We start from the raw sequence: 25,409 nt of genomic DNA, 5'->3' as shown, positions 1-25,409 counted from the left end.
AAAGAAGTTCTTGGGTTAAGGCGAAGATCAGAATGTCTTTGGTATTACAGGTGCAATGAATCCTGTTTTGAAACAACTCATTTGCTTGAGAGCTGTGGAGAGAGAACAGGCCATCTCGCACAGGTTCTTTTCTTTTGGATTAAGTTACTTATCTGTGATAAACTGCTAAAAATCATCCAAAATGTCATCCATAATATTTTTCTTCTGCAAAGGTCAATAAAACAGAGAGTCAGTTCAATCAGGAATGTGATAAATATTACAGGACATCTTCTTGATGAGTTTCTCACAACTTTTTCACTGTGAACTATTGGAATGAGGTTTCCAGTCTTACCTTCACATCAGACCACTGTCCCAATTAGGAGAAAGAGCAGACAGAACGAGTAATCTGATGGAGCTTATGTTTAGCTTCTCAAAAGAAACTTTCCCTTTCATCTCTTTCATTATCTAAGTCACTGCCTGTCTGTGCTCCCTGTTGGACAGCTGTGAGATACAGGTCCCTGGCCTATAAACAGATCAATCCAAGCCCAAGGTCTTAATTAAAGCCTAAATGAAGTTCTTTCGTGCAAGACCCTTCTGCTCTTCTACAGCACAAACAGAATTGCTGTTCTGAAAAATACAACAAGATTTTTTCTTCCAGTGACAATTACTGCACTGAACTCCTTCAGCTGAGTTAGCATTATAAAGAAACACTTGAGACTCACCCAAACCACGTTGTGCTTCATGACTGGCTCAGGTTTTTGTTTATAAAATGGAAATGTTCCCCCACAAAGGGTGCAACGCAACGTGGTGCTCAGGATGCCCCCTGTCCCAAGCTAAAATTAAGCTCAGTGCTAAGAAGGAAGACAGGCAGCACTCCACAGCTCTGGCTGAGCAGCAGGGCTCACGGGCTTACATCCCCACCTGCAAAGGCATCGGGAGCAGGGGAGGCGACATCTGCAGCAGCGACCGATACCTCAAAGCTGGGCATCTGTGCCACGACAGGAGGCTCAGGTTTCAGATAATAAAAGACAGTCCTTCATCTGAAGAAAGAGGGGAGGGGGGTAGAAAAATGTAAATTGCTTTAATCATCACTTTAAAATTACTTGGCCATATCGTGCACGCTCAGTGGTGGAATAAAAAGCAGACTCCAGTTCAACGCCCCGAGCCATGATGTCCCAACTACCGGAGACAGCACAGGAACCACACAGAAATATAAAGACACAGGAAAATAACTGATTTGGAGGGTGGGAACACTGTGTCATGGGGGCTGGTGTTGACAGGGAACAAGATGCTGTGATAGAAAAGGAATTGATCCGCTGGTAGCAGGGGTGGGTGGCCCATTTCCAAGTTTTGCTCGGGGTTACATTCTTAAAATTTTTATGCCTGAAATAACTGGAGACCTGCACATAAGAACTAATGAGGCACACACTGTTGTTCCTTTCCTCCTAACAGATGACCAGAAGCTATTATTGATTTCAGATATTATCTGCTATAATTGAAATCAGGCCCTCTCTGTGGCAAAAGCCATTTTTCGAGTTTGTGTTCTGGACTTGAAATGCTGTTCTTTAGACAGATTGAGAGTTTCAGGTACAACCATTTCAAGAGGTTTATTTTCAATTCAACACTTGAAAACTTATCAGAAAAGCTGTAATAAATAAAACTAGGGAGCTTGTAATATTAAAAAGACAGCATAGAGTTCAGTTGACAATTCCTTTACTGTTCAGTATTCCATTTATGACAAAAAATTGAGCTTGTTTTTATGCAGCCCTTTAACTGATGAGTAATGACAGATATGTACATACGGAGAGCAAACACAATACAAATCTGTCAATGTAAGCAGCTGCAGAAAACGCAACATTAGAGAGAGCACATCATCAAAGCAGACATTAAATAAAATCAAGCAGTCAGACCAACATCTCTGCTCAGGATTCTGCCTGCGAAGTCATCCTGATGCTACCGACCACTGGCAAGCAACGCAAGCATCCAGTGGTACAGCTCTCAGCATCTCGTGTCTCCTGAGCCAGATGTGATCATTCTGTGTTCGACAGCTACTAATGAATTTGTGTACGCATTTAATGTATTATGAATGCATTGTTATGTTGGTGCTGACAAACTCCCCTGGAAGCGAACTTACCAGTTTAAATAAGGTTCAGGAAAAAAAGAAATCTTCCTTTTATTTTACACCTGCCACTTACAATTTCCTTTCACATCCCCTTGTTCTTGTGGGAAAGTTTGAGAAGCCTTCTCTTGTCACCTTCTCTGCTCTTTTCTCCAAACGATTCCTTAGCTCTATCTTTTCCAGGATGAGTTTTTTCTCCCCAAAAGAAGCCAAGGTACCTTTTTAGATTTCTAAATAGGCAGAATTTTTGCAAGCATAAACACACTCGGGCGTACAACGTTGTTAATGCTGAATGGCCAAAGCTTACCATCCCAGGCCACCGCACGCACTCAGCTTTGCCTGCATGTGAATTGATCTGGATGGAGTGCCACGATAGCACAGCTACATGCTCACACTTCTATTACACGGGTTAATTCAGGCATCTGTTCAGTAATGCACTGTGCTGCCTCCAGATACCCTAGAAGGCTTGCTGCTGACCAAAAACAAGCTAATGAAGGCAATGGCAGAAAAGCAGAGAGCGGAAAAAAAGAAATCAATCTAACCTCTCCTCGACAGAGACAATACCCGTGTTAGTCTCAATAACAGAAGTGATCCTTAAATCTCCTGCAGGTCACTGAGGACAAGAACCCTTAAATTTATATTGACATGAAAGAGTGTGAGCTCTCCCTCCTGTATGCCCACCACAATTAAAAGGATCACACAGCTCAGATGCTGACAGCCCAGGGCTCCTGAGCCATGCGTGGCTCCTGAATATCTCAAGTGTTGCTCGAGTGCAGTGTTCGCCTGTTCTTCAGAGACGAGTGCTTGTGTGGGCATATTCCTAGTAGGAATATTTATCAAACAACTATTTATGAAAATACTTTGTGGCACTTCAAAAAGCATTAAAAAGTTTCTAGCAACGTCCAAGCTTTGAAAATACTATGCAAGTAGAACCATGAACCTTTCCATATGACTGTTCTTCACTTGTCTGAAAAACAAAGCCAACATCCAAAATTCCTGCTGCTACTAGCACTAGCTGTTTGCACAGCCAAGGCAAATACCAAGGCTGAAATACACAAAGAACACGGAGCTGCAGCAGAGCACACTCCCCCTGTTCTGGTCTCAACATTTGAATTCAGCAAGGTAATCGCTTTCAAATCCCTGATTACAATGCTGCCAAAACCCACAGGACTATTCTAATACAGATAATCAGTTTAGTGCGCCTGTCTGAGCATTTGTCAAGCTCTGCTCATCCTGCATCTCAGCTTCAGGGAGGAACTTTATCACCTGGTTTGATAACAGTTCCCCCAACATCTGCAGAAACTTTTGCTAACTCTTTCCTTTAGGTACCTTAGATATTAAGCACTGTATCTTAGGAAAGAGCACTAAAAGTAACAAGTGATGGCTTCCTGGGGCACCTACCTGCTGTTGAGAATGGCTGCCCGTGTAGAATACCAGGAGTAATTCAGTATACACCACCAGAGTGCCTATCCGTGCAGGTATGAGATTTCACTGATTATTTTTCTTCTTCAATCAAATATGAGTTAAGCATTTCTTGAGCTCCTACTACCTCTTACTATGTCTACATTTTGACTCAGCTAAGAGCAATTTCTTGGTTTGCATTAGTTCTGGAAATGGAAATTTAAAAGTAAAAAGAAAATAAAACTAGCAGGTCTGTACACATCTAGAAAACCTAGTGCACCTTGGAGTCTACGAGTAGATGATCCAGCTCCTCGCTATCAGATTTCCTTTAAGACTTTCCTTCTTTGAAGAGAAGGAATGTGCATGTAAAACCTGTCTCAGGTATCGCAGTAGAAAGCGAGGTAAACGCAGTACCATACGGTATAGATGTCATGCATTGAATCATATCACAGGATTGAACACAATGCAGGAGCTATGCTACGTGCAGTTAGACCATCTGGTCTCACAGCTCTCTAATACTCTCTCTAGAGCCACGGATGCAGTATCGGTGCTCTTAGACTGACATCATGAGCAGTAAGTATGGACGAAGTATCAGCAACAACTTCAAAAATCCAGCTGGTACAAAGCAGAACATGGAAAAAAGTAGATTATATTAAAGATGACATTATCTACGAGGACAACCTTCTTCAGATAAAAATAACTGTTACTATGACTTTCATTATGACTAAGTATTTCCAAACAACTAAGTCTTTCCAAGTAACTATTTTTTTTAAGTTTGTTAAGTAATTGCCTTAATTTTTAATATCATCGGCAAAGAAAAGAGTTATTGTTATGTAACTTTAACTTGAAAAAGTCTTCAGGTTTTGTTCATAGCTTTTGGGGAACCAAAATTTTCAATTAAAATCAAATATATTCCACCTGTTTCTTCTTCTATCTTTTTTTTTCTTTTTTCTTTTTTTTTTCTTTTTCTTTTGACAACTTCCTGTAGGTGTCAGATACAGAAAAAAATGTTAATGCGTGGACAGGAGAAGCACAAGTGCATCTGAGGTCCAACAAAGTCAACAAAGCCTGGTAAGCACAGAAACCAGGTCTCATCACGACTCTTCAGTGTATTTGGGGCCTCATTAAAGCATGATGTGGTGCTCACTAAAACCTCCAGAAAGTTAAATTTAAAAGACTCAAAGTTGCACATGATTTCAAATCCAGATCCATGGTGATATTCTTGCATATGCCAGAAGGTTTGCTGGCTACCTCTCACATCCCCACACAGACAGCACAAAATGAAGGGTGTTTCACGTAATTATAGACCCAGGAGACACTTCCAAGAAAGCATGTAACTTTTTTCAGAATAACACTAAGGTGTTTATTTTAAAGCAGGCCTTGAATAGCTGAGTGCATCCTTACAATTTTGTGCTGATTTAATCCAAGTGTACTGGGTCTGGTCCAAAGCCTAATGACCAACATTTCCCTATTCTCCTCTTCCGTCCCAAAAAAAGCATTATAGCCCGACATTCTGCCCTGAATTTAGGGTCAATAATTTCACAGCTTTTAATGAACTTTTCATGTACCGCCATACAAACCCAAGCTCAAAAGAGCTGTAGTCTTGTGAACTGTAAAGAAAATCAGACTGCTGTGCAAGCTGCAACACCATTCTTCAGCAACTATCAGAGCCTTCCAAGGAGAACACAGTCAGACAACAGTACAGTAGCTGAGAAACTCCGTGTGTTTGGTATAAAAGAGTTTGGCAAACTAGACCACTTTCCCGTTAAAATTTCAGTGTTTACTCCTCTTCAAGTAATAAGTGACTTTCAAGGAGGCCAACAAAAGCAGAGCATAAGGTTTCTTCACTAATAAAAAAGAGACAGGCCATCCATCTTCTGCGGTAAATTTTTTATAACAGACAGGTCCATCAAATGCCATTATAGATAAAACACTGTCCAGTTTTCTTTTATTTCCTTCGTAAGAACAGCGTTTAACTCTGTACTTGACATGCCATCAGCAAAAGACAACAAAAGTAAAATCAACACCCTGAGCAATTTTTAGTGCCAATACTTTTCAGTGTGTCTCGTAACATTATATCGCAGACAAGAGGCAGTCTCTTGGTAATCTGTATTTCTCTGACATTCAACCATTTCATTATAAATTTATTTTAAATACTGTTGTTTTATCAATAAGAGTTCTGTTAATTTTGAGTTTAACCTACCTGTAACGTTCTCTCTCCCATTTTATAACTCAAATTATTCTGCTTTGGTAATCTATAGCCTTAACCACATTGTTACTTATGATGTATATTTATTAAATGCCAATCTTTTGCTTTACGTCAAAAAATATCACAATATTCTTCTAATTATTAGTAGTCATTTCCTCAGTAATATAACAAAACCCCTAGAAACTTACGCAATAAGCACATTGTGTAATTTAGTTAGCAATAAAAATAAACAAAACCCAAAGATTTTTTGTGTAATTGTGAGCTGTTGTAGACTGCCATACAGATCAGCCAATTATCTGTAGATGTGAACTTAATACCAGAAAACCTCTTGAAAAACTAGTCTGTTTGCAAGGTGTGGAAGTGCATCTAGGTAAGTGCATCTAAGGAAGACGATGATTACAAATCACTTACAAATACCCTGGTGCATTTTTTTTTTTTTTGTATCTTAAATGAAGCAGAACTTTCTTGATCTAGTGTATTTGAGAGACATTTCAAATTATACTGGAAATTCATGACTGGTGAAGCAAAACTACTTTCTCCTCTGAAAATTTTCAGAAACTGCTGAACTGAAGAAGTTTAAACATCCCACTGGTTTTAAGCTGGTTTATGAGGTTTAATGGTTGGCAATAACCATTTCACTTTTCAGCCTGACTTCAATCGTTGAGCCAGCAGAACTCAGTGTAGTTAGTCCTGACAAGTTTCATCACTAATCTCCATAAAGTTAAAACTACAGGGACATTTAACATAATCCCACAGGTATCTTAAAATGTACGCCGAAAGAGGAAACATAACAAATGAATAAACTTACTCTTTTTCTAGTCAAAGCCCCGGAAAAAAAATAAACCTATCTGGATATATGCTTTTCACAGTATCTCTGCAGGCTTCTGATGTCCTTTCAGAAGAATTCTCTCGAAAAATCAGATCCTTCCTGTACTACTCATGTTTGCTTACAAATTATACCTATTACTCCAAAATCATGGGTGATGAGGGTTTAGGTTCAGTTGGCTGCTTATAAAAGTGCACAAGAGCATCCAAAAATGTATCTGAAAAGAATATGCAGCCAGTTATAGGATAATGAAGACTGCTGACCAGGGACTGATAGTCTTGTTTGCTGGGAAGGAAGTCATCAGCGGAAGTATATGAGCAAACAGCCCTCTTCAAATGTTTATATTACTATTCATTGCTGCATCTCAGCATTTATCTTTTTATGTATGAGTACATCAAGATAATTCTTTTGTTTTCAACACTGTTTAACATATTAGGAGAGTCACTAAAAATAACGGCCACTATAACAGCTCTCTCCTTAACTCTTCCTCTAGAGGTGGCCTAGGGCTATGTTTGGGATACCATGGGTCCAGAAAAACACAGAAAACAGTGAAGTATTTCTAAGAAATCAGTACCGGGAGACTCACATTACATTCTGAACCATGAAATACCTCCTGAATGAAACTAGTCAAGGTCTTGACAGGCAAACTGGACACAGGTACTCAAGGTGAGGCCACACCAGCGCAGAGTAGAGTGGGACGATCATTTCCCTTGACCAGCTCATAATGCTGTCCTTGGTGCTTGTTTTTTTCTTTTATTATTAAGGAGTTTTCCCATCCTTCTCCAGATGAACAAATCCACATGACTGTTTTCTGAATCTCTTTAAAAGCAACGCAAGCAGCAAAAACTTTACTTCATAAATAAGAAAAATGAGCAGAAACACGTAAAAACACTTTTTGTCAGCCCAGCATCTGCTAGCAGGTTGGTAGCAAAGCTGAAATGAGCTCAGATCAGATCTACAATATATTGACCATTGTCCATGCCAGTAAGACACATCATGCACTTCCTTTGCACTGAACTTAAGTACAAAACTCAAAGACTTGAAGGAAAAGCAGCTGCCAAGCTCCATGTGAAAGGGGCATGGGCGAGGCAGGGAATGAGGAGAAATGAAAGCCAAGCAAAACCAGCAGCAAAGCCTTCCTGAAAGGCTGCTGCCCTGGAAGGGACCACTCCCAGTGAGGGGCAGCGAGCACAGGAACTCCCAGCCACATATTTTGTCAAGAGAGCCAGCTTACCAGCACAGACAGCTGATATAATTATTAAGCTAATTTAAAATCATTCATTTGTTGAAAGACTGTTTTTCCTTCCTACAATTAATTGCCTCCTGGGCATCCAGATAGTATAACAGAGGCCCCATAGGATTTATCCAGCATCTGAGGTAAGGAGAGAAAAAAGCTGTGTTTTCCTCCAATGCTTCAAAAAAACTTTCGAAATGAGAACATGAAACTCAGGCAGAAGACCTCATACAAAAAGATATTCTAGAAATAAGTAAAACAAAATAACACCAACAATACGAAGTTTAACAAGAGCAAGTGGTGGATTCTGTGCCTGGGATGGGCCAACCATGGATATGTATGTCCAGGATGAGAGATGAGAGCCTGGAGAGCAGCCCCACAGAAAGGGATCTGGGAGCTCTGGTTGACAGCAAGTTGAATATGAGCCAGCAGTGTGCCCTGGCAGCCAAAAGGGCCAACTGTATCCTGCGGTACATCAGGCACAGTGCTGCCAGCTGGTCAAGGGAAGGGATTGTCCTGCTCTGTTCTGTGCTGGTGCGGCCTCACCTTGAGTACTGTGGGCAGTTCTGGGCACCACAGTATAAGAAGGACATAAAATTATTAGAGATATCTGAAGTAGAGCTACAAAGATGATGAAGGGTCTAGAGGACAAGACATACGAGGAGCAGCTGAAGCCACTTGGTTTGTTCAGCCCGGAGAAGAGGAGGCTGAGGGGAGGCCTCATGGCGGCCTGCAGCTCCCTCACGAGGGGAGCGGAGGGGCAGGCGCTGAGCTCTGCTCTCTGGGGACAGCGACAGGACCCGAGGGAACGGCATGGGGCTGGGACAGGGGAGGGTCAGGCTGGGGGTTAGGGAAAGGTTCTGCACCCAGAGGGTGGTCGGGCACTGGGACAGGCTCCCCAGGGCAGTGGTCACTGCACTGAGCCTGCCGGAGTTCAAGGAGGGTTTGGATAACGTTCTCAGACATAGGGTCTGATTTTTGGGTGGTCCTGTGTGGAGTCAGCAGTTGGGCTTAGTGATCCTTGCAGGTCCCTTCCAACTCAGGATATTCTACGGTTTTTGATGCAAATGAGCGTTTTCTAAGGGATAAACTATGGCGATCATACCTTTGATTGTAACGCATGTGGTTAAACAAATTAGTTGGTCAGGTAATGGTGTGTGAACTGATCTTTTCCACTACACAGCCATCAAAAAAAATCATAACATCTGCCTTCAAAAATTGGTTCCCGATTTATTGGGCTTTTTGCTCTGTTTGATTACCCTTAGACTGAGCATATTAATTCAGAAAATAATTGGCAGGAATAAATCACCCAGATGTTACCACTGTCGATTATAAAAACCAAAACAATAATTACATACATGACTGTACCATAAAATATCTTGTCAGTGTCCTGTAGTTAATACACAAAATTGCATCATCCACAGAAAAACTAAGGACTGACCATTGCAAATTATACAGGGCATTCTTCACATGATGTTTTCTGCTTTGCTATAAACACTTCAACATCTCAGAAAACAGATTTATTCCTTAAATAAATGCGGAAAAAATAATTTACCACAACCAAATATCCAGTTTTTCTAGCCTTTGACCAGAGGATACTGTATGGGGCATGTCCAAAATGCCCATGACCCATAATCCATAATCGCAGGTTATTAGGAGATATTTGCCCCCAGAAGCATCCACACTGTCTGTGCAATGTGCATTTCCACATCGCTGTCTGCACATCATTTCCTAGCACCTCATAGCAAGATGGATTCTTATAATCATAGACTGAGTTGCAGCTGTACAGTGCCACAGGAAGAAAGCAGTTTTTCCCAAAGGCAATGACAGTGCTCAGAAATCCGCTAGGAAAAAAAAAAAAAAAAAAGAGTCAAGAAACCAGGGTTCCTGCCAATCTAATCTAACAAAATAATTCTTCCTGAGTCCGGTGATAAAGTGTACCACAGAGGCAGGAGCAAGACACATAGACACATCAGGCAGTCAACTCGGGCATTTTTCCTGTATCAAGAGGACTGCCTCTATCCCATCTCCACCCACTCTATCTCAAAGGTCAATACCTCAAAGGCTGTAGCTGCCACCATGATGACAAAACAAAACAAAACAAAGCTTCAGTTAAGATACAAGCAAAATTCCACTTAATCCATCAACTTGAAGCAAGTAGTGATTGAAAATCTACATAACATGTTCAAAGCTTACAAAGCTACAAAGTTTACGTAAAACTAATTGCTGCAGTACCCAGAAGTTCTGCCACTACCTAAATCCACAGAGAAATCCCCCCTTGCAAAATTCTGGTTCCTATTTTTTGGAATAAACAGAAGAACCAGAACAGGTTCTGGTCAAAGAAAGACAGAAAAGGTCATCCAAGGCATGTATCATCCTCCTGAACTGAGCTTGGAAAAGAAATGTAACTGACAAGATAATACAGAGGAACACAAACCACGAAAATTAAGGGAAAACAAACATGCAATTCCTACTCCTCATAGCATAATATCTTAAAGGAATGAATGGTCCAGCAGCAGTTTAAAATGAACCAAATAGTATTTTCATGGAGGCACAATCAAGTTACACAACATCACTGTCACAGAATGCTGTCAAGGTTGACAATAAAAGCAATTTTAAAAGGGATTACTGATATAGGAGGACTTAAGTACAACAGTCCTAATGCAATCTTAGTCTTTGGAAAGGCTCTAACAAGCATGGTTAAATCTATATTTCCCTTATTCCTTATGCTTTTTCCCAGTAAAAAAAATTCCCATAAAAAAATAGACGGGTGTATGTGGCTTGACCTAGCTTGACAACTGTTCAGTTCCTATGCTACACAGCAGTAGTAGCAGTTTCTGATGCCAAGTACAGACTAAGTAGCAATGTATGGATGTTGAAAATAAGTAAATTAGATGATTAGGAGACTGCTAAGATGTTTTGAATTTGAACGAAATAAGCAAAAGAACTGATGAGATGAATCAGGTGGCATTTCTACGACATCGACCTTTCTTTTTTTAACAGAAGATTTTCAGAAGCAGTGAAAAGAATCAGCTGCTAAGTTCCAAGCCAAATGCTGAATCTGAAGATGAATAAGCACAAGCATACTTTAAAAACAACATTATTTTTCCTTAGACTTACCTGGCTTTAAAACAACTCTACTATTTAGTACTTCTGCATTATTCCCTTCTCCTCTCTCAAAAAATCACATGCCTAAAACCTCTGAATTTAGGTAGCTGGGATATCAGCTCAAAAATAGAATCACTGGGAACACTGTGCATGAATAACCACTAGCTTAGACTTGGATAAGCAGAAGCTTTTGATCCATATCATAATCCTACCGACTAATTAAAACTACTACAGGTACGTAAATCATCAGTAACACACCTAACTTGTAACGGGTCTGTTCTTCCTAACAAGGAATTGAAGAGAACAAGTCAAGGAAAATGGCTTTTTATGGAATAAGAAAGTATTTGCAACCCAGTAAAGAGTTAAACCTGTGGAGCAATAGGAAAGAGGCACACCAAGGCTTGCAACACTGCTTCTAAATTTCTTCAGAAGTTTAAATATAGCATGTTCAATGCATTTATCAAAAATATGCTCTTTATTAACTCTAAAATTACCATCCCAATTAAAAGGGTTTGCTTTTCCACTTTACTAGGATTATCTGAAAGGTCAGCCAACAATTGCTACTCGGCTCACACTGAAATTCATTAGTTCCAACCAGCAGCAGTGTTAACGGATATGCTAATTACGCTCATTTGTGGTTTGGTTACTTGTAGTGCCAGAAGGAGATACCATTATTTGACCAACCTAATCCTATCTAATCCTTGAAGGCCTGCATTTAAACCACTGAAGTGTCACAGAAAGGAAATTACACATGAGCAAAATCACGGAAGTAGTCTTATGACTTTTCATACTTGTTTTCTAAAATGTATGGAAATTAGACAATTTTATGCTCTCAGTCTCCAAAAGAATTGAAGGTGTCAAGCACGCCAAAACAGACTATTCTCATTCACGTACATCTGGTGAAATTTGAAGCCTTTATATTTCAGCTAGAGTAGACACAAGAAGAGACAAACTAGAGGTTTTATTAGAAAATACTCCTACTAGCACTTCACCTTTTCTGAATAAAAAGTTAGCTTAAAGATTCTGAAATTGGCTGTGTTTGTTTTCATCTGCCCTAATGTTTCTATTTTACCATTTCAATTCGTTCCCCTCCCTTTTTCTTTTTAAGGACTGAGAAGATCACCCACCCTCACACATAACAAGCAACAACCAGTAAAACGAGAGCTCAAAACAGCAAAGAGGCGGATGCATTGGAATTAAAACTTAAACTGAAGAGTTCTTAAACTTGTGCCTTTGCAAACGTCCTGCAGTAGTCCCTAGGACACAGAAAGGGCCTGACGGGGCAAGCGTGAAGATTGGTCTCCATTACACTGTAATACTAAACTGATTAATGGACTTAACTACAATGTAGGGCAAGTACATGCAGAAATGAGACTAAAATATCATCTTAATGATTCCACCTTGCAACTTGATTTGCCCAAGCAGGCTTTTGAGCTATGATCATACTCCATCAGGACTAGGGATTTACATAAAATATTCAGGGTTGACCTGGTTTCATGAACATTAGCCGTATTTAACATTTGTACACCTGGGACAGGGAAGCAGAATTAGGTGACAGGACAACAATATTCTGGCTTTTATGTTTTAGGGTAGGGTGTTTTTTTTTCCTTTAAAATACAGTTGCCTGGGGACAGGAACCTCAATCCACCCAATTCCCAGAAGTTTGATGCCAGTGCCAGCAATAGATGGCCATCGCCTGGAGAAGGATCACAGGTCAGCAGGAGAGCCCTTGAAGAACAGCATGAAGGAATTCCAGCCATGCCAGCCAGTAAGTCAGCTTCATCAGGGGCCCAACCTAAAAGCCTCACATAGCACGGGGAATAAACAGGAGACGTATGCACACCTGCAGGGCTATGACCTGATTGGCATTATGGACATGTGGTGGGATGGCTCCCATGACTGGAGTGTTGGGATGGAAGGATACAGGCTCTTTAGGAAGGACAGGCAGGGGACTGGGGGGAAGTAGAGAGAAGAATGGCCCAAGAAAGCTGGTTAATATTCAAGGATCACCTCCTCCAAGCTCAGGAGAGTAATGCATCCTAACAAAGAGGAAGTCAGGCAAAACTACCTGGAGGCCTGCGTGGATGAACAAGGAGCTCCTGGCCAAACGCAAACAGAAAAAGGAGGCCTACAGAGGGTGGAAGCAAGAACAGGTAGCCTGGGAGGAATACAGAGGAATTGTCTGAGAAGCCAGGGATCAGGTTAGGAAAGCCAAATCCCTGATAGAATTAAATCTGTCCAGGGACATCAAGTGCAATAAGAAAGGCTTCTATAGGTATATCAGTGATAAAAAGACAACTAGGGAAATTTTCAGCCCTCTCCAGAAGGAAAGGGGAGACCTGGTTACGTGGAATATGGAGAAGGCTGAGGTACCTGAAGACTTTTTGGCCTCAGTCTTCACCGGCAAGTGCTCAAGTCTCGCTGCCCAGGTTGCAGAAGGCAAAGGCAGGGACTGGGAGAATGAAGAACCAACCATGAAGTTCAACGAGGCCAAGTGCAAGGTTCTGCATCTGGGCCAAGGCAATCCCAAGCACAAATACAGGCTGGGCAGAGAATGGATTGAGAGCAGCCCTGAGGACGTTGGGTTATTGGTTCGTGTATGTGCATTTTGCTTTTCACAGATTTCTAGTATTACTAAGATGGGAAAGTGGACCAGTGGACTTTGCCATAGCTGTGGTGACAGAAAGAATACTCTGTCAGTGACATAAAAATTTTGGCCCAATAAAAACGTTTCCAGTTGGGTTCAACCTGCAATTCACAAAGTAAAGCTGACTGCCAGAATAGGCAGGGTGAACCTGCAGCTCCCATATTTCGCCTGAAACAATTTAGAAATACAAATCCCACCAAAAAAAAAAACCACCACAAACAAAAAATAAAAACCCTAAGAAGAAACTAGACTCTGCAGAGGAAAATGAATCAAAAACTTAGCTAAAGGCTTACGATGAGAAACTCTGCATTACTTCCACTAAGACAAAAGTGGTGTGGTAAACAGAAGTGCTAAAACTAGTGTAGTCTGCAACACAGAATTCACTGCAATTCTTAATCTCATCATAAGACTCTTAAGTAGGTCACAGCAAGCTTAACAAAATTTGACAGAAAGCAAAGTAACAGTATGCAAATCACTTTCCTTGCAAAACTTGATACTTCAATTTTTTTTTCCTTGTGATTTTGACCAAGACACAACTATAAAAGGATCCATTCTCTCTGGAAACAAAGGAATATTTAAAACACTTTAAAACCAAGTATTTAATGATGAACTGTGTGCTTTTAGACCAGTTCTAAATGATCTAGACTTCTTTCAATGTTTGTCTCAAGTAGTGATTTACGGCTGCTCAGTATTATCTTAAATGCTATGATTAGAAGGTATTAGAGACTGAATACATTAGATATAAATCCTACTTCAAAACATACATATATTTATAAGGGGTTTTCTTTTTTCTTTTTTTAAGTTACTCTCAGAACTCAGCTTTTTGGAGAATAAAATCCAACTTTCACATACAAATATTTTAGACCAATTTTCAATTAAATGATGTACTTCTGCAAGATAAAGAGGGGGAAAAACAGTTATTGCTTTGTGAACAGCATTTGTAATTTATGTCATCCTGTTCATCTATTCTAATCTTCATCACATCCTGAAATCTATGCTTATAGGTAAAATAAAGAAAAAAGAAGCCAAGAATGAAAAAAGTTAGCCAACTGTCTGGCTTCTTTACACTACGGACTGCAAGGATTATCCATGTAAAAATTAATGTTGCAGTAATGACTTTCAGTATTTAATATGCCTAATGCTTAACATTTATTAAATAATTAATTGAAAATTGTATCTTCCTTAAATTCAGTGAGTTAACTTGGACATTTAGGATACTAGAACTTCAAATCTTTTTTTTTTTTTTTAAATGATGGCATGCCAACACCTGTGGATAAAATTCTTCATTACAAGTAAAACTTTTCTATTGAGCTTCCAGATCAACTCTTAAATCCAAAATTTATATTCTGATAGATGGCAATTGTATCTATGAGTTTTGCTGCCAGATCAAAGTTTTAGATTTCACCCTGGGAATATAGGCTTACACTCATGCTATCTTAATTTAAAAGTGAGATACTACTGCATCAACACTGCATTTCAACACAACACGTTAATCTTATTCTAGATTACTGTTTCCCAGAAAATAATCTAGCTAATTCCTGCCAAGCAACATTTAGCATTTTTTTCTTAAAAATCAAACAAATAAACAGAAACCCTAAAATAGATTTCATTTCTTTCACATCTTTAAACCCTTTTAAAAAGTAGCATCTTCAGACTTGAGTACTGTACACTTGCTTGGCCTTTAGAAAAAAATTAAAAACTAAAATGGCTACAGAAGGGAAAATTATACCGGATACAGCAACTAGGTGAAACCACACATCTTAAAATTGATGTTTTGTTCTCTGCATTGTAAAAGCCACTGGTCTCACCTTTCATGGTGAGTTTTCAGACAGTCATGTTTCAGGTGTTTGCTTTGGGATCGAGGTAGCTGTATGTAAGGGAAGGCTTACTTCTTCCAAACCCAAGTGTTCCACCGTAGATATTTAAAGTAAGGTGTCAGAACAGAAGTTCCTAACACTGCTTAATGAGGTTTTAAATATTCAGTAAGTTAAGTGCAATAGCTTAGAGAATCTGTCAATCTATGCCCACGATATTAATACCAGCTCCAGTTGTACCACAAGTGCTTTCTCCCTTGCTAACAGGTTGGTGACATGTGCTAACCAACTGGCATTTGTGCGGGGAATGTGAATCAAGGATCATTAAACCTTAATGACATCTATCAGTGCAAACAAGACCAAATTTGTTGTAAGGGGAAAGAACTCCTAGACAGAACTGTTTTTGTTAATTATTAATGCAGACTCTTGAAAATCTTGGTCTCAGGTGGGTGGAGATTGAGAGATCTGGAAGCAGCAGCAAAACAAAGTAGAAGAATTGAAGAATTTGAGGAAGTCACAGCCAGGTTATGCAGCAGACCGGGAGGCTGGAGGGAGTGTCAACAATTCAGAGCTGATGCTACATGAGGTAGGGGGAAATACAAAAATGAGCCTTGCGGAGACTTCGGTGTAAGCAAGTGAAAGTAAGCATCAGAAAAGTAAGGAAACAGAGGCAGGCTGGAAATGCAGAAAATTTTGTCCACTGAGGAACAGAACAATTACATGACAAAATCTTTAGGAAACATATACATATTCCTAAATATTTTTAATATGCTTTCAATGTAACATTTCCCTGGACAGGTAACTAAACTCTCAGTGCCAGCAAGGTCAAAACTGCATCTCTTCATGACAGAGTCCTTCTGAGATGGTAAGCGGTCCTGTTAAACCACAGACAGCTCCAAGACCCTGCTTTCATGCAAGGACAGCTCACAGACAACCCTCATTAGACGCATGCACCCGAAACACAAGATGAGTCTAAGAAACCATACCATAACCTAAGGAATTGAAAAGCACACAGTCATACTGAGGTGATACCCACCAATGCTAATGCAAGCCTAGCAGCTTTCACCCAGCCGAGTTTTGTTATTTATTCAAAGAGAAGGTTAATTGCTGGCATAAACAAAACTACAAAGTACACGAAGTCTTACAAGAAAGGAGCGGTGCTGAATTGGGAGGTGCTGAAAAATGCATTTGCTTGTTGGCTTCTCAAACTTCTTTCTTCACAGAACACCGGTAAGTGTTAATGTCTTTTTATGATATGGACACTTGTCCTCAGAGCACAGGACCAAGATGTGAATAGTCATCCCATGTAAGCCCTTAAACAGCTACCAGAGAGTTATGATTTCTGGATTACATTCATCATTTCAGAGGTGAATGCCCTTTCTGACTATCCGTCAGCATCCTTTCCTATTTTAGAGTAATATTTATGCCTTGTTTAGGCCAAGACCAATAAAAGCCAGTCAGCATGTCATATTTGATAGTTAAGGACATCAGTATGAAGTGACTTGATACTAGCTACCGTACACGAAAGCCTCGGTGTTGTGATTTATCACAACAAAAGCACTGCAATAAATTGGTGAGGGAGGAACAGCACAGCTGCTTGCAACTTCTGGTAGCAGTTGAACTGGCTAGTTCACAATTGTATTGCACAGGAAACAACCCAATAGGCTGCACCATCTGTATTTGCATAGGTAAATGAATTCAGAAGACTAATTAACATTCTGATGTGTCAGAGAAAGTAAAATGCCAGGACAAGTGCAGGGTACAAAAAAAAATTAAAAGGTAACAACTAACGCTTCTAGAAAAAAAAACTAATTAGCAGCCAATCTATCATATTGCAGCTACCAGCTGATTTAACATCTGGAGGGTGCTTCAGACAAGCTAAGAGGGGAAAATGAAAAAAATCCTCTAAAACAGATGTAGGGCAGTATTCGGGGTCAGGATAACGAGAAGTGGTGCTGCTGAGGGCTGGGCAGCCGTGGCACTGCAATCTCACAGCTGCCCGTGGGTGTTGCTGTGGGTGCAAATCCCGCTGAGGCTAGGCAGGAGCTGGGGCTCTCAGCAGCAGAATAACGCATCCTGTGCTCCATGACTTGCTCAAGCTGACCACGAAGGCACTAGATCTCACACAGGCTCATTTTCCAACCACAGGTGTAATTCGGCTGCTATTTTCAGAGGAAACTTACATAATCGCAGAGATACTGTGATAATCACGGACTTTTATTCTCTAGCATGAGCCCACCACGATGAACCTTCTGCTCTCATCCTCTGCCCTACTCTTGGCTAACACTGGCGGCACGACGTGACCATCTCACTTCAGAATAGGCCCTTATAAAAACCAGGCGAACCAAGTATTCCAGAAAGAGAGCCAAGTTAACTGTAGTGTAACTGGCTGTTGCATACTTTGAGGATACAGAGAAGAGAGAAAAGAAAACCAACTAACAACCACCACCAACACAACCACTCCCCCCCGCTCACAAGATCTGCACTCGTGTCTCAGTCCCAAAGGATGACAGTGTGTTTCTTCAATTACCTCCCCCATACTCTTTTCTAAGCATGTGTTAAATAAGTTTGTCACATGTTACACTGTATTTTAAACTCAAGATGACTGAAGCAATTATGCTGCCATAAATATAACTCTCAAAGTGAGCGAGGCAATCCCAAACCATTTTTTTTTCCAAACTAAAAAGTTGCAATTTACCCTAGGGATCAGCCTCGACATGCCAGAGCAAATTACAAATATCTGTAACCCAGAACAAGCATCCCAACAATGCCCAGACTAGCAACTACAAAATAATTAACTACTTCATTTTAAGGGACAACCATCAAATAGTACCTCCAAAGGTAAGTTATTTATCACTGCAACAAGCCTTCAGGTAAGACAAGCCCAAATAAATGTTCCAAAATCTGGAAGAGACTAACTAAGAGACTAAAGATCAGTAACACAAGATGTATAGCATGGGAGTCTAAAGGGTGTTTGAGTTTATTTTTTCAATATCTGAAGAATTTTAAAAGTTCAGGAAGGAAGAAGTGAAATTGGAGTCAATCTTGGGAGTAGCTGCTCAACCACTTAAATGGAGCTCAACGTGTTTGCATACGTAGAGATGCAAAGTGAACCTACACAAAATTAAAGAGAAGGTTGAAACTTATTTGAATATATTCTTTGACAAAATGAATGCAGATACAGATCTTCTGACCCTTATGCTCTAAGATGGGAATGCGGATATATCACAAGGCCGCTGCCTCTAAAAGGCTCAACTGCATTATGCGTGGCTCTCTGCACCCAGAGCATTGCAGCCACTGGTTCTCACCTGTTAGAGGAGTAAAGCTACCATTGAATGCAAGTTTCTTTGAATTCTCATTTGCTAAATTGAGCAGGTTTTTCAGGGCAAGTTTCTTCTTCAAACACATTACACACACCCTACTGTTACTGGTAAACTAAGGTGTAGCTGTTGAGGTAACAAACCACGTAATGCTCTTGGGGGCCAGGCTTAGCTGGGTGACCAGAAAAATGGGGAACTCCTCACTACCTTATTCATGAAACACAAACTTCCTCCACTGCATAACAAATGACCAAGAAATTAAACATGGACAAAAACCTGAGCCATTTCACTGTATCATTCTTGTCAGGTCTCAAAAAACCCCAGCGTCCCTGAGAAAGCAGACATAAATTTGAGGTCTGGAAGAGAACACCAACAACAACCACTAAGAAGCATCATGACTGCTTAAAAATAGGCAACTATGATGTATCCTGCAAACCACATGCTTCATTATACAAGTAGTAGAAACAACTACCAAACAGACCTTCAGCAACAGACAACAAATAAAAATTGGGAAGTACAGAAAGAGTTCTACAGGCAGAAGATTGGTCTGTGCAATTAGCAATAATAATTAACAAGGAAACAAACGCAGACGCTGCCTGTTCCAAACCCCATAATACAAGGAAGTACAAAGGGACTTTCTTCACTTCTTAAAATTTAGGAAAGGCTTCTCCAAATCAACAAGGGTAAGCATATTAACTCAAGCCTCAGAAAAATCTGCACATGCAGAACAATGTGTTACAAAACTAGAGATACAGAACAGCAAATGTTTATCTGCTGCATGAACACAAGAGTATCGACCTAGAACAAAAGATTTCTCTTTTAAACAGATTGACGACAGCTCTATGACCTACTATTGAATCAAGTGTGATGTGAGCTGATAAGTCCAGGGTTGCATGTGTGTTTTGGCTTTCTGATGGCAAATTTTCCCTATTCCAGATTTCAATACCTTTTACTTCTCAAGTCTGCTGGACCTTATTCCCTCCTGCCCACACTTCCAACCCTGTATCTTTATCTCCAAAGTGTTTTGAGCACAGCTTTTGGTGTGAAAACTGTAAGAAAAGGACAGGTAAATGCTTCACATGCTAGGCATCAGTGAAGCTGAAGATACAGGGATCTGCCTCATATTTCAAAGCTTCTCAACTCAGGTGACTGGTGAAATTCTACACAGTTGGAGTGGGATATACGAGCCTTCCTTCATCGCTGCATCAAACAGCCACACAGACAGACAGAAAGCATCATCTCCAGCATGGGAGAGAAAAAAAAAAAAACACAAGTATAGAGGCAGTCTTGAAGGCACATAGTTTCTGAGCTCACAGAGTAAATATTTACACAAATATTCAATACGAGCAGAAGAGCCCATTTTTGTTATCTCAGAGATACTTGTGTGTGAGGATATGGAAAAAAAGGAACAAAAGGCCCAGAGGGATGCAGCTAGGTGTTTGTTTTGTTTTGTTTTCCAAGCTGTTACCAAAATTGTCTCTGTATCACAGAAAAGTTTTACATTTTTGTTTTGCCTCCAGCTGATGAGTAAGACATCCAAATGCAATGAGACTAGGTGTTATTACGAAATGGTAGCATTTCTGCAGTTTCCCATTGAGAATAAGAGCATTTCTATAAACATTGAGGTACCACATGGTATGTTTCCTCGACTGAGACAAGCAGCCTTCTCTCCTTGAAGAGAAACATCGAAATTTATCTCATGACAAGTTACTAGCAAAGCTAGGACATCATGGTCAAAGTGAAACGTTACTCAAACAGTGGCTGCACAGCCTTCACGATCAGGTACAGCCTGAGAAGCTTCACAAACAGAATTTGATGGCAACCATTTGTATTTGAAAAGGAAACCATCTTCACTACTACTGGGATACAAATTCCCATTCTGTTCTTCAATAAAACGTTTTCCTCAACCATCCTCTGGTTTCCAGTAACCCATTACCGGTTGATTTGCATTTTTGACAAAGGTACAAGCACAGCATTTTGATGCATAACTTTCTTGTTCCTTTTTCCTCAGCTAGAGAATTTAAGTTTCGATTCCAATTTTGATGACTTACGTAACTAAATTTTAACTGCCGCAGTGCGTTTTATTTGCATAGGCCACATGACAAGAAAAAATTATGGTTACTCCGATTTTAATAAAGTTATATGTCCGCTAAAAGAAAGATTTTCATTTCCATTAAATGCTATTACCCCAAACAAAGCCTGCAGCTCTCATCCACTTTCTGTAGGTCGCAGTAGCATCTTAACAAGAAAAGCGTGTTGATTCCTAGAAATGACCTTTTCTCAGGAAAAAAACTTGAAAGCAGCTATTCTTTATGCTCACAGGTTTGTAGGAAAGAAAAATTTATACTCATACAGCAAGCTTATTCATAATTTACTACACCATGAGGAGGACCACAGGTGACTTACTACATTTGTCCTTTACAAAACCAGCTACAGTGATTCCTCAGTCTATTAACCTGTATTAAATCACCCAGGAGCTGACTTAGTATGAGAGACTTTTAAAATCTTTGAATTTATCAAACCATTTGTTACAAGAAATTAAAGTTACTTCTGGAGGTAAATGAGATCGTATAAACTGGCTTCCAATTTTATTCTTTTATTTATTAGGTTTTGGGATAATCTCTGGATTTTTCTTATGAGACAACATCAGCAAGCATTTTATCTAAAGCACCATCTACACATTTGGGAAATTAAACTAGTGTTCAATTCCCAATTAGTTCTTGGCTTCCCTGTCATTGCATATCGTACCACTAATAAATCTGTAAATAACCATTTCAGCTTGATTTCTGACCCAGAACAGATCAGATTCACTAATCTAAGCTGCTTCATTTTCAGCTGCAACAACAGAACTGAACACTACTCTGGCTGAAGGCAAATCACCATTTTGATGGATATATTTTTCACCTTTCTACCATCTGTTTTCAAAACAGCTAAAGAACCCTGTTTGCTTTAAATTCCTGTTTCAGATAGGATACACTGTCACTCAGCTGCCAAAATCTGCTAATATCATTCTCTCAACCTCCAAATGAGGAATTTGTAAGTCTGAAGAGTGTCGTTTTCATAAGCTGTGGCTTTCATTAGTATAACTGGAGGAGTGCAAGACAATTATTGTGTTTTCTGCCAGGCTCTACTGGCCCAAGACTTGGGTAGCACTGCACTGTGGTTTTGTCACTGTGAGCAGCAGCGAGCCACCAACGTGCTGGGCCACATCACCTTACTTGCATTGTACGGCCTCCTGCTGAATCATCGATGAAAGCCCGCAGTGACACTGATCGCAGCATTGTTCCCTTGGGACACCAACGTATCGACTTTACGTCCAGAGGAACTCCACCTTTGTACTACACAGTCAGTTTATAAATTCATTAGGCTTTAGGCAAAAAATCCATGGTCCCATTTTTCAGGTCTTTCAAGGCAAATCTTAACCTTTTAATATTCAAGCAACACGCTGAACTCTGTGCAATCACCTTTTAAAAACAACTTTTGCATATTTTGGTATCTTTCATGTCATATGGGATTTGTGATTTTACAACTGTTGTTCTAACAAAAAACAGCGTATTTGATATCACTTTCAAGGAATATCCCCTAGTGCAGAACTGACATTCAGCTCTGGGATATTTCAAGAAAAAAATACGATTTAACCAAAAATTAACTTACCGAAATTCTACTGAATTTAGTAAAACTTAAACTTACCAAAATAGCCCCAAAAATGAGAATAGAACTGTATGCATGTTGTTACAGTTTTCCTACTGAAGCAGTTTGTAGAATGCCATATTCTAGCCTTCCTGAAATAAATGTTAAACACATTGTAGCTTTTAACCCACATTATGCTTGCCTTAAACAAGTAAGAAAAACTGCAGTGAACCATAGCTTTTTGCTATGGTTCCTTTTGCTTACCATCTGGACCAGGCTTTGAGCATCAAGGATGCAATACTTCCTTCCAATTTAATGCTACCAGTATGCATTCTTTGCCTTAGTTTCCTTTTGCAGCTATTTTTGTCTTCATCTTTACAAGCGTTTAAAGAGAAGTGCTTGTGGGACATTCAAAGGAGATGTACACATCTACCAAGTGACAGGAGGGAGTTGTAGTAGAGCTGAGGTTACAACAGGGACTAAAGAGTAAGACGGAAAAGGTTACAAAGGAGAAGAACGGAGGTAGAAAACTTGCAACAGACTCCTTCTGCCTCCTTTTGAAGTCCTAGACTTTTTACGTCCGGCTTCTGAGTGGATATAAGGAAAAACGGTGCCAGCACGGGGCAGTCCAGCAGCACAAAAGGTTGCGCAGGAAGGTCATGCAGCCTCCATAAGCAGAACCTGCCGAGGCCACCAGCTGATAGAGCACCGAGTAGCCTGGTCTCACCTTGCAGCTGACCCTGACCGGAGCCGGAGGTTGCACTAGAGGCCTTCTCTCCCCAAATACTGTGAGATTTATTCTGAGCTCTCAAGCCGAGTTTGTGACTGAAATTCTGAGCCATGCAGGAAAAAAAAGGTTAAAAAATAAAAAACAAAACATCAAGTAAACTCTGAAGAGCTCTTTTACTATGTTTACTGTCTTCCTGCCTGTTGTCATGTTCAGAAGCAATGTTAAGGATCATCTGTTTGATCTTCAAAAGGAGGAAGGAAAATTGTTATTCAGTATTCCCATGAAATTCTAATTCCTCGAAAAGCAATGTAATTGCACATTTTGTACCCAGCTCAGATGAGACTACAGCAAACACAACCTTTATTTAAGTGAAGAGAGACTTGTCTAAATAAAGCCTGGAGCTCTCGTGTTCCTCAGAAGGCAGTCCTCTGCCTGCGCCCTGCTCCCACTGAGAGCAAGAGGGAGTAGAGATGAACCACGAGGATCAGCAGCACTGCTGGGTCTTGCTCAAGCACATCTACCCGGCTTGCAGACCCTACTGTTGGTGGCCGTATTGGTATCCAAGGGATAGGGAAGGATGTAGCCACACCAATTGCTGAAGGCTATCTAGGAAATCACAAAGATATGCTTGTGGCAAATTCCCTCAAAGTAACAGCAAAATATAAGGGATAGAAAGGTATTCTGCAGATTAAAAAAAATGTTCAAAATAAAATGTAAGCTATTTGGATCTGCACATTCCTGTACTTAGTGCAACGAAGCCCGGTCATACATTACACGTATCAAAGTAAGAATCAAAGTAATTAAAAGCAATGAAATTGTAATGAAAGAACAAATGATGACAACTACATTTGTCACCTACAACACCGTAGGATAAGACTGCAGATAAAAACCACATAACTATTGGCTCCAGGAAATCTTCAAGTTGTATTTAAAGGTAAAAGTTGTTAGACAGTGTGGACATGCTCTGCATTAGCCCAAACCAAGCATGAGCATAGCTTTATTGGGGAATAAAATAGCCCCAGAAACTGGGCAGGTGGATAAAGGCATTGCTGCGTTAACAGGAGAAGGCTGAGTGACCAGCTCAGACAAGCAGCATAAAAAAGAGCTAAAACAGAGATCTGGAAACCAGATTTCCAGCTTTGCATGATAATCAAACAGAAGCTCCTTTCAACTCATCATACTACAGTACATTTTAACCATCTCTTATGAAAGACTGAAAATTAAAATAGAAGTAACACAAGAAGAGATTGCACCTACTACTTAAAGGGGGGGAAGGGAGAGAAAGCACAGAAAAGAAAGTCTATGCCTTAAAAACCATTAACAGCATCAAAACATCAAATGTGTACTGTGAGTGGAAGGCAGAACGCCCTTCATTTCTTCATTTTTGCTTTTATCAAACACATGTAAATGTTTGTGTCATTTCAGCATGTGGCTGAGCTGGAGAAGTTGAAAAATTCAGGCAAAAAGCCCATTCACTAGAAGACTGATAAAAATTTGGACCACTGAATACTAAGCTTAATTCGAGTTTAACTTGTTCTTCCAAACCAAACCAATCAACCCAACAAACACAAAAATACAACCACCATCCCACCAACTGTATCTATGGAAAAGTAAGAAGAAAAAAAATCACAGGCATGGTAACAAGAGGTTTCCCGTAGAGCTGGACGTTGATGAGCTGAACCTTTTTGTTACCGTACAAATGACTGTACATTTAAAAATCCCTACCCATGCAGCTCTACATAGACCGAATTGTTGCACAGTCCAGCAGTCACAATCAAGTCTGAAAAAAAATTTAAGGCAAGTCTTGCTTTCTCTTCTGCCCAAATTACTCCTCTGTGAAAAATTAACATTCTAGGTCTGCTTTTAAAGTGAGCGACAGTTAGAAACAAAAGCTTATCTATTAGGTCATTAGTGAATTCCTCCACCAATATAAAATTACATCTTACAGTACGCAACAGTGGTTTATTCAGTCTAGTTAAAATAGCAGTCAACAGCACTTTCCAGGGATGATTGATCACATAGGTCCAACTTCAAAGAGCTGGACAGTTCAGTCCAAATAGTCTTCATTTAATTTCTTCCCATCAGTGGCAGGAAAAAACTCTCGTCGGAGAGCCCTGCTCCTTACAGCACCTCAGATGCAGGTTTTTGCTTCATGCTGCCAACCATCTTCCAGCGATCGCCGCAACCCTTCAGTTCCAGGTGAAATTCCCTCTCCCCACTTCTTGTCTCTCACACAATGTTGTCTTGGGGCAGGGCTGCCAAAAGCTGCGTGGCTCACATGGCACTTTCCACTACAGCTCCATCCAGTACCAATTCAATACAGGCTGTCCAAACCAAGACGTGATTCTGGAGGCCATCATCCACACGAGTCGGGTGGATCCACACGACTTCT

General features: G+C 40.2%; 1 protein-coding gene across 5 annotated transcripts in view; it reads right to left on the bottom strand.

Annotated features, from left to right (window-relative positions):
- Nucleotides 1–25,409, bottom strand: part of DOCK4 (dedicator of cytokinesis 4) — a 251,169-nt gene that overhangs the window by 169,043 nt on the left and 56,717 nt on the right. Inside the window, exon 2 of one of the 5 annotated variants that reach the window (XM_080608066.1) lies at nucleotides 901–25,407. The exons of 2 other annotated variants lie outside the window; for them this stretch is intronic. In XM_080608066.1, coding sequence (XP_080464192.1) covers nucleotides 901–967 — 67 coding nt within the window. In that variant the 5' untranslated portion in view covers nucleotides 968–25,407. Of the gene's footprint in view, nucleotides 1–900 lie in introns of all 5 variants that reach the window. 2 more of the 5 variants (XM_080608070.1, XM_080608068.1) reach the window with 2 other exon arrangements.

Source organism: Anser brachyrhynchus (genome assembly GCF_964034855.1).
Source record: "Anser brachyrhynchus genome assembly, chromosome: 1".
In the NCBI taxonomy this organism is placed as follows: domain Eukaryota; kingdom Metazoa; phylum Chordata; class Aves; order Anseriformes; family Anatidae; genus Anser; species Anser brachyrhynchus.
The sequence above is the reverse complement of the archived record's forward strand: the minus strand, read 5'-3'. Positions and strand labels throughout refer to the sequence as shown.